Consider the following 17,039-nt stretch of genomic DNA (forward strand, 5'->3'; position numbering starts at 1 on the left):
AGTAATATAGCTTATTATGGGTGAAGATATAAATTATGCAATCAAATAGCATTTTTTTAATCTGGTTAATGAAAATTTCTTTTAGATGTCACACTTTTTTTATTTTTTTATATTTATGTTTTGTTTGGATAAGAGGGAGAATAGAAAGGAAAAGAAGTGAAAAAAAAATTGAAAAGGGAAATTGTTTGAATTGAGTGAAAATTGAAAAAATTGTAATGGGTTTATTATTGTAATGGAATATTTTTTTTTATACATACACACGTATGTGTGTGTATATATATATATATATATATATATATGAGTGATTCTCCCTTCATCTCCAAAACATATTTTAATTTCAATCATACCCTTCGTCTTTCACACATTTAACGAGAATATTTTGAATCTTTTAAAAAGTTAACTGTCTGCCGCATCTCAAACTCAAACCCTACACCCCCTTTCCAGATCAGTTCTCTCTCTTTTTCTCTCCCTCATTCTGCCATTTTTCTCTCCCCCGTATTCTGCCATTTTTTCTCCGGGTTCCCTGTGCCAAGCTACGTTCGTGTCGTGCAAAGCGTTCGTCCTTCGTGCTTTGCGTTCGTCCGTGCTTGCGTTCGTCGTGGTTCGTCTGTTTTTCACAGTGAGGTTTTTCTGGCGTCTAGTACCTTCCATCTGCAAAACCTTCCATCTGCTTTGTTTGTTGTTCTATGCATGTGCTTGGTTGGGTGCTCGCTTCGTGCGCCGGAGGTTGGTTCGTGTTCGTCGCCGAAGAACTTAAACGCCGTTGGAGTTACGGTCACAGACGTCCGCAGTTGGAGTTGCGGTCACAGACGTCCGCAGTTGGAGTTGCGGTCACAAACGTCTGCAGTTGGAAGTGTGGTCAGGTGCACAGAGAAACCGCATTTCGAACTGCGGAAAAAACAAACCGCAGTTCGATATGCGGAAAGCACAAACCCACCCACCACAGTTCGAAATGCGTAAAGCACGGAGATCCCACACACCACAGTTCGATCTGCGGAAAGCACAAACCCACCCACCACAGTTCGAAATGCGTAAGACAAACCGCACTTCGAAGTGCGTTAGATTTTTAGGGTTTAGTTTTTTTATTTTTTATTAGGTTAGTATATATTTATTTATTAGGTTTTATTTTTATTAGGTTAGTATAATAAATTTAATTTTTTATGTTAGTTGTTAAATAAAATTTTTTGTTTTAATATATTTTGAATTATTTTATTTGTTTGTTAAATTTTGTTGAATTTGTTATTTTTCAACATATTATTATTTTCGTAATATATTATTTATTATGTATTTAATTTTATTTAAGTTTTTAATTTTTTATGAAATTGAAATAATTATTAAATTGTTTATTGAATTAAATAATAATTATTATATGTAATGTTAAATATTATTTTGGATTTATTTATAATAATTTAATTATTATATATGTAATTTTTTTGGAATTAGGTACCATAAAAATATGCACATAAATATATAAACGCACTTCGAAGTGCGACCACTAGCAAACGCACTTTGAAGTGCGGTTAGGAAACAACATAAATATATAAAATGCATTTCAAAGTGCGACCACTAGGAAACAAAACAATTAATTAAGTTTTGACATTTTGTTAAATAAAGGGTAAAGAAGTAAAATTGGGGGTGCAGGACAAAGGCGGTGAGGTGCAGGAAGAATTAATATATATATATATATATATATATATATATATATATATATATATATATATATATATATATAATTTAAAAAATATAAAATGAAATATAAAAGGTTAAAATAAAATTAAAATAAAAAATATTACCAAATCTGAATATAAAAAAGTATATTTTAAAATAATATAAATATATTAATTTTAAAAGTTTCAAAATCTAAATTAATTATTTTTATTTTATTTACTGTTTAAATATTTAAAAATATTTATTTTATTATAATATGAAAACACACACGCATTTAATTATCGGTTTTTCATAATACAGAAACATATATTAATAAAATATTAAATTATTTTATTTTTTATTTCTTATTTTATTATTTATTTTATTATAATATATGAGTGTATATATTAATAATATTTATATTATAATTAATAAAACATTTTGTTTAATGAATGTAAAGATAAATATTAAACATATGTGTTGTATTTGTTTACTGAATTATTACAAAATATTGAAAGTTTAACATTAGATATTTTTTTGCATTTCATATTTTTAAGTTTATTTTTCACATTTTATTTTTTGAAGTTGTATAAACAACATTTTTCATACATAAACACAATATTATTATTATTTTTATTTTTCATTTTTTAATCTATCTTCTTAAGAAAAAATATTTTAAGTTTAATTCGTAGTCATACAATATGTTTATTAAAATAAAGTTTGTATCTATAATACTTATAGTTTATATTTTTATATAGGATCTTCAAAATACTCTGTTATGCTGAAGACATTACATATAAAGAGCAGTATGAGATCTGATAATAAATATACACTCACTTATATATTATTATTATTATTATTTGATTATATCTCTATTGATAACTTTTAACACATCTATTTATAAATGAAAATACAGTAATAAATAAATAAAATACATATAATTGGATCTAAATGGGAAATAGTTTTTCTTATATATACATCAGTATTACTATAGATTCCTAAGTATGGAAAAGTGACACGAAAAGAAGAAACCTAACTTGAAGATATTTGAAAAAAAAAATTGGTTTTGTTCTCCCACGCTATGAGAAAGACAACATAATCATTGTTTTATTTTTGAAAAAAATATGGGCTTCATTTATGAAAGATTTATGTGTCTCAAAACTTTCTTAGAAATGAAGGGTGGAAGGTAGCTATAGAAGGACGTCTCATACCTATCTTTTTCCCATATGCCATTATACCCTTAAAACTACTATGCATCTTTTGCACCCCATAATCTCAATTTCTTATTTTAATAAAGGATTTTAATACAAAGATTATTTTAAATATTATCAGTAACTTATGGTAACATCTAATGGCTAATTTAGTAACTCAATATTATGTGTTTTACAACATTTTTGTCTATTAGATTCTCAAGTCTTAACTTAATGTATAAGTATATCTTTTTAGTCTTTAACCTAAGTATAATTCACAACCCATAATAAAAGTGGATTTGCAACTTTTTCAAGTCACTCTAGTTTGACTAAGTTAACTATTTTTTTACCAACACATGGAAAGAGCCATGCTAATATATTAGTATTTTTATAACTTATTAATTTTGTATTTTATCTTCAATTAATTCGAGAAATAAACTTTTTATTATTATTTTTTCTACTTGTTATTATTTGAAAAAAAATAAATGCACAATTAAACAAAATTAGTCTGTATTTCAAATTGAATTTGTTAATACACATTATTGAATTTTTTTAATTAGATTTTACGGGGGGAAAAAGTGAACATATAAAAGTTGAAAATTGAAATCTTGATAAAACTTGGACCATAAATCACTCGTATATTAGTATAATCATATACTGCAATGTTTTGAATGACAAATTTAAATTTAGTTATGATAAAAAAAAATATGTTTATTTTTATTAAAAAGTTATTTATATTTAGAAATGAAATGATTTTATGTTAATTTGTACAGTAAAGAATTTGAGTGGGCTTGATTTTGTTATATTAGGTTGATGATGAATGAAATAACGTGATGGTGGTGAATCAAAGTGGGTCCCAGTGAAAAAGTGAGCGTTGGATACGTATTACGATGCGAGTGGGCACGAGGAACGAGGCCGAGTATCTTTCGCTCTCACGGCAGACAACGTAAGATTTGGTGGTCCTGCGACACGTCGGAACAAATGTATCCACCAATGGTGGACGAACACGTGTCAAATGACCCATTCCTCCAAAATCAATTTTGAATCAGGTGGTCTCCAGGAACAGTAAAATATGAATACAACTGTAACTGTATCTTTTGGCCAAGTCAAGAAACTTGATGAGTGCACACTATGATTCATCAACTAGTCACTACCTTCTGCCACGTGTTCTCAGTTCAACACTGTCACCATTGACGACAGTATTCAGTTTTCCTTGTTACCGAAGAAAACTGTATGTATGTCTTTTGATTATGTCTTTGATTTTGATTGGAATTGTATATTCATGATAAGCTCCTTCAGAATATGTTTCAACTTTAATTTGTTATCTTTCTTTTTTAAATATGTTAGGGTTCACTGTTATGATTCCGAAGAAAGAACTGCGAAAAGTTAGACTGAATAATTAGTGTAAAAGTGATTGGGAAACAAGTGTTATGAGAAAGAGAGAAAGAACAAAAAAATTGTCTCGACAGAGTTTTTCAATTATGGTAATAGTAACAAATAGATTTATTAATATTAAATAAAACTGTTTTAATCTTATATTTTTAATATTATTATTCTTTTAATCTAAATAAATTTCAATCATTTTATTTATTTATTAGTTTTAAAATGTGTCTACGCACATTGTGGATGATGTTCATTTGTCTGTTTATTAAAGAAAATTAGGCATTGAGAAAAAGTTAATAAATATTTTTAAAATTTATAATTAAATTTTGAATAGAATCAATAAAATTAATTTATAGGTTTAAAAGTTATTGTTTATAAAATCATAAATAATAGATTTTGTAAAATTATAAAGGATAAAATATGTGTAAAAATAGAGTAAATTTTTTTAAATTATAAAAGATATAAATAATGTTGAGTTTTACTCGCTAAAAATATAAACTGATGTATAAACAAAATGATGTAATGTAAATTGCTAGACTCATATAATTAATACATAAACAAACTTGTTCAACATGAGTTGTTAGATTGTCTAATCAGTTTATGGACATTTTAGTCTAATGTGTATATATTATTATACTCGATTAATTAGTATACAAACAAATTTGTGTAATCTATATTGCAAGACTCATAATGTGTATTAATAAATTCATTTATTATGTCAATGAACGAATTTGTCTAACATATAACTAAACTCGTGTGATGTGTGTTATACATGCTATTCTTATATTCATCTAATTCATGTATGGAATGACTCATAATATTTTTTTGTTATATTCATCTAATCAATATATAAATAAACTCGTCTAATATATTAATGGACATCTGTAATGGCTTTTGCTATAGTCATATAATTAATGTATGAAAAAATTTGTCGTATTGCAATATTCATCTAAGCAGAAAATGAATAGATTTGTCTAATGTTTATTCATAGACTAGTCTTATTTGTGAGTGGAAAGACTCGTCTAATATGTATAATATATATTGATAAAGTCGTTTAATAAATATGTGAATGATTTGTCTAATGTATATTATTATGTCAATACATCCACAATCTCGTCTAGTTGTTTTACTTTGCTCATCTAATCAATATATTCTTTAACTTGTTTAGTAATTTTTGTTATACTCATCTTGTATGAAATGACTTGTCTAAATTTTAATAAAGAAGCGAGATAAGAATCCCATTATCTAACTAATAAAAACATTAAAATTTTAATTGAAAATTTTAAAATTAGAAAAGTTTAATGAAAAATAAATTAATTATTCCTAAATTTGTTAAACACTTGAAGTTTTAATCAATGATAAATATTTTCATTTGTAAAACTACAATTTGCAATTTAGGATTAAACATGTTTTTACTCTAAATTTAGATGCAAAATTAAAATTTGTTAATGTTTAAAACTTTAATACATTTTGGTTTTCAACTTAAAAAACAAACGGATACACTCTTACTAACTTATGGGATTAATTTTTTTTACGTTTTAAATAGTATTTCAGAACGATAATTTAGATAATATCAAACGATATAAACAACTCATACATCAATCTGAAACACCATTTGATGTGTAAAAAAAATGAAAGGTTAAAAACACTAAATCTATTTTATCTTATAAAAATTGTAATTAACTTTATTAAAGCTTTGAAAATGGACTAGTCTTAATTTTGTGTTACAATTTAAAAAATTTAAAAATTAAAAACCAATTTATTGGATAATTATATTTTTTATTATTTTTTTAATATGTCCTTTCATGTGATGTTGTCGTTAATGTACAAATTTAGTCAATTTAATAACATAGTCAATTTAATAACAGGAGAGACAAAACAAGATGAAAAGTGATCTGACTCTTTTAGTAATAGAGAAGAAAATTTATCTTTCTCTTTATTTCATAGAAAAAAATAGAAGTAGTATTTAATTTTTTTTTTCCTCTTCATCTCTCAGCTAGAAATTAGTATTACTGGAAAGTGAAATTATCATAAAAACACATGAACTAAACAATAACGCACGAAATTTAATGAGAAAATAATAACTTAAGAAATTAATTGGAGAAAAGCTCAATGAAAAAAATTAATAAAGATAAAACATGAATAAAAATTGTTGGGATCAAATACTTAACTTAAAAGTTTTTTTATTTTATTTTATTTTTAGATAGTAATGGTTATTAGTATTTTATTAATATAGAATTTTAATTGTTATATATATAGAAGTTTTATTAATACAACTAATAATTTTTTGTCACCCACGGAACTTACCTTAGATATCTTTGTATGGTATTTGTTTAGATATTTATTCATTTATTTTTTAGTAACACAAAAAAATGTACTTTAAATTTATTTACTTAATGAGTAAGAACTTGATTCATTCTTTTTGTAATTTAAGTTAAATATAAATAATACTATAAGAAAATTACAAGAAAATTTTTAAATAATAATTAATTCTAGTATAAAAATATATTTAAAAATTATTTTTTAATTAAAAATAATTTTTTAATCAAAATTTTGATAATTAATATTAATGACTAATTTTAAAACTAATTTATAGAAATTAATTATAATTTCTTAGAAATATTTAAATTATCAATAATTTCTAATTTAAAAATAATATCTAAATTATTACTTTTGTTATTAAAATTAATTATTATGAAAATATTTCTTTTGAGTATTAAAACGCATTATTGTTTCATTCAACACTCATCCATCTTTTCAGCATAAGGTACAAAAAATATGCATTTAAAACTTAAGATGTTTTATTATTTATGGAAACTTTAAAATGCTGATAGTCTTTTATTTAGAAAATAATCTTGTTTGTGACGTCATATTTAATAGTCAAATATAAAGATAACGAGTCAACAATAATCATGAATTGTGCAACAAGGCATAGAGAGTGTTGTTGACTACATATATACCACGCTATTTAAATTATTTTATTACAATGGAAAAAATAACATACAAAACCAATCAGTTTATATTTTTAACTAATATAAAAATTTAAATATATAAAATAAAGACTGTAGAAAAAGAGAAAAAACGTACATGTAAAAGTTCAGTGGTTTAGTTGATAACTTTTTTTTTCCAAAATAAACTGATTTTAAATTGTTATGTTTTTTTTTCTCCTTTGAAGATAGATACTAGTGTTATACACACTAGGAAGTGAAATTCAATTTTAAAATTTTTGTTTCAATATTTTAATTAATAATTTTTATAATTTGCATGACTTATTAATTATTTAGTAGTGGTTGCAAGAGAGTCATACTAAAAATAAATAAAAGCCGACAGTGAGACTCGTGTACGACAAGCATGTTAAACAAAAACATGAGTTGGTTTCTAAAGGGTCAAAAACATTTTCATGTAAATTGATGAAGGTCAAGTAATCAGCAACATTTTTCAATCAAGAAGTTAAATGTCACATTCAAAATTCTTCTATAATATTATTTGGCTTTAATTTGTATATTACGAACAATTATTTTAAATTTACTTGTAAGAATGATATAAAAGAGTTTTTAGCCTAACATATAAATGCTAGATAGATATATGTGTATTTTCTTTTGAGATTTTATTTAAATGAACATTGAACAAATTGGTATAAAATATCAGAATAATACTTTTAATCCAAACAGTGATAGAGTTATGAATATTTTAGTTACATACTAATTATTTTATAACTTTTTAGTTTTTTTATTTACATAAATTTAAGAAATTGAAATACCTAATTGGTATGTTTAGTTTCTGTTATATTGGGGACATTCTTATTACTTTGACACCCCATTTACCATTTATATTTATGATAATTGACACGATTCAATCTCATTATCCAAAAATAATATATTACAAATATGACAACAATTGATGACACATATTTAAATATTTAGTAATTAACTTTTAAGTTTATTTTGTCTGATGATATAATGTAATTTCGATTCCAACAACATTTTAGTTCTTAAAATTGTTTAAAATGATTGAACTAATTATGTTTCTTTGACATTGCTATATTTAATTTCATATTTTAGATTAATGCAAGATAGACAATTTTTTTTTTTAAATTATATTATAAAGATGAACAAATAAGTCCTATAACATATCTCAATTTTTTAAAATTATATACAAACATTTCTTTTATTTTAAAAAATGTATTTTTTTTTTAATTTTAAAAACTTTCTCACTTAAGTTTTAAAAATAATATACTATTATAATTCATATTGTAAGAATCAAATTGAATTCACCAGTTAAAATCTCTAGCATTTGAATAAAAAACGAGTTAATCGTATGTTTCATGTTTATAGTACCTGGACCAGACCAAAAAAAAAAGCCCATGATCACTTTTAATTCGCAGGAGTGATATTTTTAGGCAACGGAAAAAAAAACATACTAAAGTAAATAAGATTATTACAAAAGTGTTAGATAGCAGTTTAAATATTTAATATGATTATAAATTTGAAATTTTTACCACACACCATTAATTAATCTAAAACAATTTTATATTAATTGAAAAGGCAGTATACACATAATATAGATCAAAATTAATAAATAAATAAAAATATTGTGAATCAATTCTTTTCCTCCAATTCAATATTGGAAAACTCAATTATTTAAAACAAACCATAAATAAATTAACAATAATTTGTAACATTTAATAATAGACTATTCCTAAACAATAAAACTCATGATTCTCATCCTCACAATTTCCAATACAGGAATATAGAACACAATGATGTGAAGAAATTTATTTTCCCTTCCATTGGGCAACAAAGAAATAAGGTCAAACAAGGAATAAATTTGGGAAGAAGCACTCAGAATTTTCAATGTATCAAGCAAAGGTAAGAAGATATGGTCAAATAATCAATCTAAAGCACATATTCCTTCCTCCATGCACTTGCATATGTTCCCTATCAAGGAAAACAAAATGCTACAATAGATATTAAACTATCACTTCTAACTCAAAATTTTAACAATAAATTTTTAAAATTTTATTTTTATACATTAATTTGATTCATTAATATCACTTGAAAGGAATTTGTTCACCTTTGACTAAAAAGAGAGGAAATAATACGAATAGCATGAAAATTGCACTCAAGCTTGTGCTATTTTCCTGGAATTTGGCCACAAATATTCTGATTCTTTGTATTAACATAACATAGCAAGAAGGGGTAACTTGCATGCAAAAAACTTTGAATGAAGAAGAATAGGCGAATAGGTGCATGAAGAGTGATAATAATCATTGACTTTGAAGGTCACAACAGTAACCATAGTGGGGTCATAGAATTTTAAAAGCACTCCATGGCCACAATGGTCAAACTTTGGCATGAAGCCACCAACATATTATGCACAAACTTGACACCCAAATGCTAAGTAAAATCAACCAACTTTGCATTCGTCAACACATGTGAAAGAGAAACACATTCAATTTCCATGGAAAAAATGGAACCACTTACCACCTATTTCATTATTATCTTGTTTGAGTTGTAACATATTACCAATGTATGGTAAATAAACATTCTTTTGTAATTTGAGTTCTAACATTTTATATGATATTTTATTTCAAGTAGTGTTTTCGCATCTCACTCTAACATTCTTATATTTTTGTTACTTTTTATTTTTAAAATATTTATTATTTTGTAAAGTCAGATGTAAATCAATGACAATAAGAATGAAAATTGAAAATAACTAGTCCAATAGCATCAAAGTTCTTGAAATCAGGCAATGTTCATTTGGCTGACTATTTTTTTCCTACCTCTGTTTCTTCATTTCAATGGGTTTTGAAAAAGTAAAAAAACAATAATGTTACTATGGCCTGAAGCTAGCGGATCTGTAGGATGACAAATTGCAGAGTTAAGGCGCATTTAAACCCAGCGGGTGGATGTCCAAGAAAGCGTTCCACAATCATTTGGTTCTGACAACCGTTGAACAGAGTTAAGACGCAATTAATGTCACAACGGCTACTATTAAGTAATTAGGGTTTGCATTAATAATCATTAAGAGGTAAATTAATTGGTCAGATTCCTTTGAACTCTATAAATAGGGGTTTACTTTCGAGGTAAAAGGACTTTTTGGACAAATAATTAAATTAAGAAAGATCTACGGAGATAAAATCTGACTTGAGCGTTAGAGTGTCTTCTGCAAGTTAATCCCGAACGGTACGGATTCAACACAAGGGATTATCCTCATCCCATTTCAGAATAAACAAATAATAATCATGTTTTAAATTTGTAAATTGTAGGATTTAGACACATGTTTAAGATTGTATAATTCAGAAAATATTTTGAACATATAATTCGAAAATATGTCTCAAATTACATAATTTGAAATTCATTTTTTATTTCAAAATATATTTTAAATTTTATATTACGTCATCCAGAAACGTGTTTCATATTATACAATACATATTTTTAGATTATGTAATTTAGAAAAGTATTTTATATTATATGATATAAAATATATATTCAGATTGTATAATATTTGAAATTTATTTTCGGATTATGTAATATAAAATATCCTGATATATAGATAATTTGGATTTTTTTCACACTTATGGAGCTGTAGGAAGAAATAACGGGATAGTAAAAGAAATTGTCCGTTGGGCCAAGTAAGTGAGTCCAATAGTCCTATGGGGATTTTCCAAAGCCCATACATATATATAAAAAACAATTTTAACACATTTTTGAAGAAAACAATAGGTTCTTTGATCTTTCAATTCCAAGCTTTGTTCGATTTTCTCACAAAGTCAAGAATTTCTTACATGAGATTATATAAACATTTGATTTGTGTTTTTAATAGAAGTATAGTCGAACAAAATATTTGCTAAATTAAAAGCATCGATTGAAGTTGAAATATGAAAATATAAATATTGAAATAAGATTTGATGCCAAATTTTAAAAGCAACGAAGGACAAACAATGCGCTTCCATGACCTGCCACTTCTGCTGATAATGCATCATTCGTTGTTACATATGTTTCACTCCATGTTTCGATTCCCCAGCAAAGTCTCAACATGCTTCCACCTGGTTGCACAATAGCCAGGTCTACTATGTTTGCAGATATTGTTGTTTTCCCATCATTTAGATTGAAAAAAGCAACATAGACCTCCCCTGAAAGAAACCAAAACCAAAACAACAATTAATGTTAGTTGGACAAAACTTTTAGTAGTTTCTTAATTTAGTTATCGTTAAGACGAACCGTTTCTTCCAGTTGCAATCCAAGATCTAACTCCATCAGGATAACCTTCAGCTGCAAGATTGGAGTAAGTAGACTGTACTTTTGTGACATTGTGTCCTGCGGTCTTGGCACCATCTAATGTTGTGATATGAGGAAACTACATAAAAAAAGCAGAAACAGTGCCAGTGTAAGATTTAAGAAACATTGATTGCAAAAGAAAAAGCAAGAAATTTTTCACGTGCCTCCTGATTGTTTGAGCTAAAAGAGTTTATCTCCAGAAGGGTAGGATTTGTGATAAGATCATAGGTCTGTGGATCAATGTTCCGTAGATCCCCTCCATACATAATGGGAGACTTTGCCATACACCACAAAGTCATCTGTGAGATGAGAATAACACCACTTAGAATTCATTACTTTACATGAATATATGTCCTCTCTCCAATATACAGTAATTCAATTATGCTGTGTGCTTTTGCATATGTACCTGAGTTCTTTTCTCATCTTGAGTAAGGTTAGTAAACCTGTGTGGACCTTCATGAGCGTCTATGGAAAAACAAAACAGAAAAAAAGAAGTTTTTGTACTTTATATTCTTAAACATCTAACAAAAAAACTCACTGAATGTAAATTAGAAAACTATTATGCATTGATCCTAATGAATCAAGGAAAAAGTAGAAATGCAAGGGAATTTAGGCTAACCTGGATCAGTTAGCCATCCAAATGGTAGCATGTCCAAATCAGGCCAAGATTGTCCCTTTAAACCTTTTGCTCCTGTTAAATTAGATGCGGCAAAGTCTCTGAAAGGTAAATGAAACGAATGAAAAATGTCGAAGATTGACATATTTTGAAGAGAAATTGACATGTTTTGAAGTCAAACATTGGATGGCATTTTATCAAATACCTTGATACATTAAAATGAGATAAGATTGTTGGCCATTTATCCCAGTCATCTTTTGTTACACGGTACATGTTAACTAGACCACTAACCATCTCAGCCATTTCTGGTGTTGCACTGACTCCAGGAGACAAAGAAAATGCAATGGAATTGTTAAGGCCATTCAGAATCTGCATACAATGTAACTTAAATGAGGAAATGTTTTCCACGTCTTGGCTTTTAAAATTTTGCAGTATACCTCTGATACATATGTTATCTCACCCAAATCCAGGTCCTCACCAAATACACAATCTAGTTTCACTGTAACAGATCAAAGCAGAAAATTCGTATAAATGTGTCAAAGCTGAAAGTAAAATGCACGATCTACTGTAAGAAATGAATGTGTTGCATAATTTGTGATAGTACAAACATGATAAGAAGAATGTATTATAGTGGATTGAATACCAAAATCAACTCCCCAAGAAGCATATAACTCATAAATTGATCTTAGGAAGGCTTTTCCAGCTCCTGTTGTTGTGTTTATAGCCATGAAACCATTATTCATCCATCTACAAGCCCTTGATGGGATTCCAATGTCTTTCGCGTACCACACTCGACCAGATTCCATGTAAGGTTGTCCCTGGTAAGGTTCAAAAGCAGAAAAATATGTTCAAATAAAATTGACCGGTATATTATACACCAATATTTTATTTTTAAATTATATTGTCATATTTATGAATTTATATATTTTTATAATGTTTATATAGATATACGTGTTAAACCGAAAATTGTATGACTAAAAGAAGTGTTAATTAAAATAAAAAGAAGCGTTTATTAAAAATGTAAGGCTATACTATTTTGCATGTATTATTATTAAGGGCAATAATATAATTTTTTGAGAATATTTTGATAAAAATACATGTGTAATCTTTTTATTGGATTTAGAGTATGTCAATACAGTAACAAATAAATAATGAATCAGTATTGTGTCAAAATCTTATAAAATAATCTACGAAAATATATTTTTCCTATTATTAGTACTTTATATCTTTATTGATGTCATTTTAGTTTATTTTTTAAAATAATGTTGATTATGTTTTGGACATAATATAAACCTATGACATTGAAACACTAATGTTATCTGCATGGAAAAAAAAGTTTCACCCCATCATATTTTCTTTTAGATTTTTTAATTTTTTTTGAATTATCATAAGCCTAAGTTATGATTGGAGATCAAAATTAGTGAAAATAAAGACTATCCAGTGAGAAGTAATTGAGTAATTAGTAGGCCATGTTTTTTAGTCAATAGGGTCAGAGTTGTTGATAAATTTAGCCTATAAAGAGATATAGTATAAGGATGATAGTATATAAATTTTGAATCAAAATCAAAATGTTCTTTTATAAGAGCCTTATAGAATTTTGACATAAAAATTCAAATTTAAATTTTATCATGCTAACATCATACTGTTATAGTTCATTATTCACCTTTTGATCTCTTTTTATTATGACATTAATATCCTAGATCGAAAATCAAAATATTTAAAATTGTTTATTTACGTTATCAGTTTTCAAACATGCACTTTGATTAAAAAAAAACTATTTATATTAAAATCTTTTTTACATAGAAAATCTTAAATATCGACATTTTTTTATTAAAAACCAAACTACTTACGTTTTTCTATTTCAACTTGGAGTGGGTGAGATATTTGTTAATTTAATATTATATTAATGGAGGATAAAAACTAAAGATAATTAATTAGTTAAATTGTAATTAAAAATACTTAGTTTAAATATTACAAAAATTTATCAAACTAGAATCAATAATCTTTTATCCAAGTGTAGAATTAAGTTTATGTTTTAAATAAGATATCATGGAGTTGGAATGTATAGTAGAAGAATGAAAAGATGATGGAGAAGCAATATACCGTAGTTGTATCTAGTATTGGCGTGTTATGATTGAATGCCTGTGTACTGATTCCAGCCATAAGATGAATCCCAAACTTCAAACTCATATTATGCACTTTGTTAGCTACATCAGTGAACCCTCTTCTTCCTCCCGAAGAAGGCCATCTTTCAGTGTCAGGGAGCATTCTTCCCCATTCATCAATCATATCAAAATCAATAGAATTTTTGTCACCCTTCAGACTCCTGTACCAGAGGAAATCCACAACAGCATACTGCATGCTTTCAGAGGAAATGTTACACACAGTTTTTTCATTACTAAACATATTCAGAGTATGAGACTGCAATACAACACCTCATATCCATGACAAAGTAACTTCTGAGAAACTATATTTGCATTCTGTAAGAATTCTTCTTCGGAAATGACCCAGCTAAATGCATCGTAGGAGTTCCAACCTCTTGGAGGGATCACAGCATTTTGAGATGACACACTGAAATCAAGAGTAAATCAACGGTTTGAGTCGTTTCACATTAATACTTTTTCTCATGTTAAACACAAATTCTTCTCAGTTCATTATAACGAGACACACTTTTTAACCTTTTGTATAGAATATTTCAATACAGGATAATAACAGAGACACTGACTAAAGAAATACAAGAGAATGAACTTTTTCTAACCCAAAACTTGTAAGCTAAAGTAGTGTTCATAAGATCATAAAATACTCTCTTTTCTTTATCTTTTTGCAATGAATTAATATTGAAACCCACAGGCAAGGGAATGTGATGTTGAAATACCTTTGAATTGCACATAGACATAACAGGAAGGAAAGAGAAAGAGGTGAGATGCATTTCATGTTGCAGCCAAGACTCTTCTAACCATGAAGTGTTATCCATAGGAATTTCTAGTATTTATAAACTTGGATTTAAGTTTTTATAAAAAAAAATAGATTAAATATGTTTTTAGTTTTTAAACTTATATCTTAAATGTAAAATTGAAATTTGTTATTGTTTTAAATTTTAATATATTTAACTTCTTAAATTTTAAAAATTAATAGATATTCTTTCTAATTTAATTAAGTTAAATTTGTTTGAGGTGTCAAACACATTTTAAGATAATATTTGAATTATTTATATATTTTTGACATATTTAAACTCAAATACCAAGTTAAAATATAACTGGAATCCGAAAAACATTAATGATTAAATGGTTAATTTAATTTTTGAAATTTTACATTAATATAGGAAGAGAAGTCAAATAACTTTTTTAAAAGGGATGGTTCAAATAACTAGAGGTATAGAGTTCTATAGAAGAGTATTAAAGACTAAATGATTAATTTCATTTGGAAATTTTACTTTATCTCAAGCTGAATAGAAGTTAATTAATTTTTTAATAGGATTTGGTTTAAATAATTAAAGTTAATCTTTTTTATTTATGTTAAAAATATGTTATATTATTACTTAAATATCCAGATCAGGATTATAAAATGAAAATCAGGAATTTATTTGATTTTTTTCTTTGTTGCAGGGGCCAGGATGATAAAGAAAAACAATTTGAGAGCCTGATTAGACCATTTATTCTACTATTTGATAGATAAATGAGAAATTTTTAACTATTTTTATATGTTATTTTTGAACTTTATTATTGTCTATATATGATTTACTATTAGAATGAGGAATGAAATAGCTTAAATTTGTGTTTAAGATAGTTGTAAAGATTAAATTATTTTAATAATTAATTATAATTAAAATGTAATAATTTTTAAATAATTAAATTTCTCTGGATCTAGAAAAAAACAGTTTTTTACCTACAAAAGATATACTTATATGGTAGAAACAAAAAATAAACTATCAAAAATAATTACAATTAAAATTAAAAATAGTTTTTTATTCTAAAAACAGAAAAAAATCTCTAACGAAAACTATTTCCCAAAATATATTTTCTTAATCCGTGTTAGGTGATGATAGAGAACGTTTTCTAACCCTTTATTTGGTCTTGAATGTCTGATAAGACATTGCACTTTCAATCTATTTAGGAACAAAAAAGATGGCTTTGTCTTTCCTTGACAGAGAACACTTGTAATGCCCAGATCATTTAAGGCAATGTGGAAAGTTTGACAAATTTAGATGAAGTTCACTTTCCATTCAATGTATTTAAATTTAATTTTTACTAATTTAAATTTAATGAAGAAATAAATTATTAAATTAATATTGTGTATATATAACTTTTATAATTAATTTCAATTTAATATTAACCACAACATTCTATTTATTATATAATTATATTTTAAATAAATACTAAAATATAAATTTAATATTAACTTATATTCTCTTTATATAGTAGTGAAAACAGTGCATATGTGTCAACTTTTTATATATTTTACTTTAGTAAAAAAAATTAAACTATACAACGCTTTTATTAAAATAATATAAAAATAAAAATTTGTATAATTTTTTATTCTTAAATAACTTTTTAAGTTAAAAATTTGTATTTATTAAAAGAATAAAATGATAAACCTAATCCAACCTTATAAAACCAACTTATCTTTAATTATTATGTGAAACTTCTACAATACTAGGTATGTCATTTTGTTGATAAAAATATTAGATAATATAAATTTAATTGAAAACTATAAATTTATTGAAAACTCAATAAACCATAAAAAATTATTACTTGTACGATTTTGTATATTTTTTGTATATTTTAAATCAATTATTACTAGAACCAATGTAGTTTGTTGATCTTAGGACACAAATCACAGATGCACTTTTTCAGTTTTACCCTTTTATTTTAGTATATACAATGTTGCAAATATTTTTATCTTTGTGAGCAACATTTTCAACAC

The 17,039-nt window shown here is 25.9% G+C and overlaps 1 protein-coding gene across 3 annotated transcripts; it reads right to left on the reverse strand.

Moving 5' to 3' along the window:
* Nucleotides 1–11,053: 11,053 nt before the first annotated feature.
* On the reverse strand, nucleotides 11,054–15,061 carry LOC148204587 (alpha-galactosidase-like). Of its 3 annotated transcripts, XM_088105610.1 has the most exons (11): nucleotides 14,992–15,061; nucleotides 14,552–14,687; nucleotides 14,220–14,471; nucleotides 12,760–12,934; nucleotides 12,554–12,615; nucleotides 12,322–12,485; nucleotides 12,120–12,217; nucleotides 11,907–11,965; nucleotides 11,665–11,799; nucleotides 11,444–11,579; nucleotides 11,054–11,355 (listed from the first exon to the last, which is right to left on the reverse strand). In XM_088105610.1, the coding sequence occupies exons 1-11, from the start codon at nucleotides 15,048–15,050 to the stop codon at nucleotides 11,141–11,143; spliced, it is 1,491 nt and encodes a 496-aa protein (XP_087961736.1). In that variant the 5' UTR covers nucleotides 15,051–15,061; the 3' UTR covers nucleotides 11,054–11,140. The 3 variants fall into 3 exon arrangements, with proteins under 3 accessions (XP_087961736.1, XP_087961747.1, XP_087961746.1); XM_088105621.1 differs by lacking the exon at nucleotides 14,992–15,061 and having other exon boundaries at nucleotides 14,220–14,442; nucleotides 14,552–14,667; XM_088105620.1 differs by lacking the exons at nucleotides 14,552–14,687; nucleotides 14,992–15,061 and having other exon boundaries at nucleotides 14,220–14,477.
* Between the last annotated feature and the right edge of the window lie 1,978 nt (nucleotides 15,062–17,039).

The sequence above is a fragment of the Vigna umbellata genome, chromosome 1, assembly GCF_029865625.1.
Source record: "Vigna umbellata cultivar VRB3 chromosome 1, Vumbellata_1.0, whole genome shotgun sequence".
Classification (NCBI taxonomy): Eukaryota; Viridiplantae; Streptophyta; class Magnoliopsida; order Fabales; family Fabaceae; genus Vigna; species Vigna umbellata.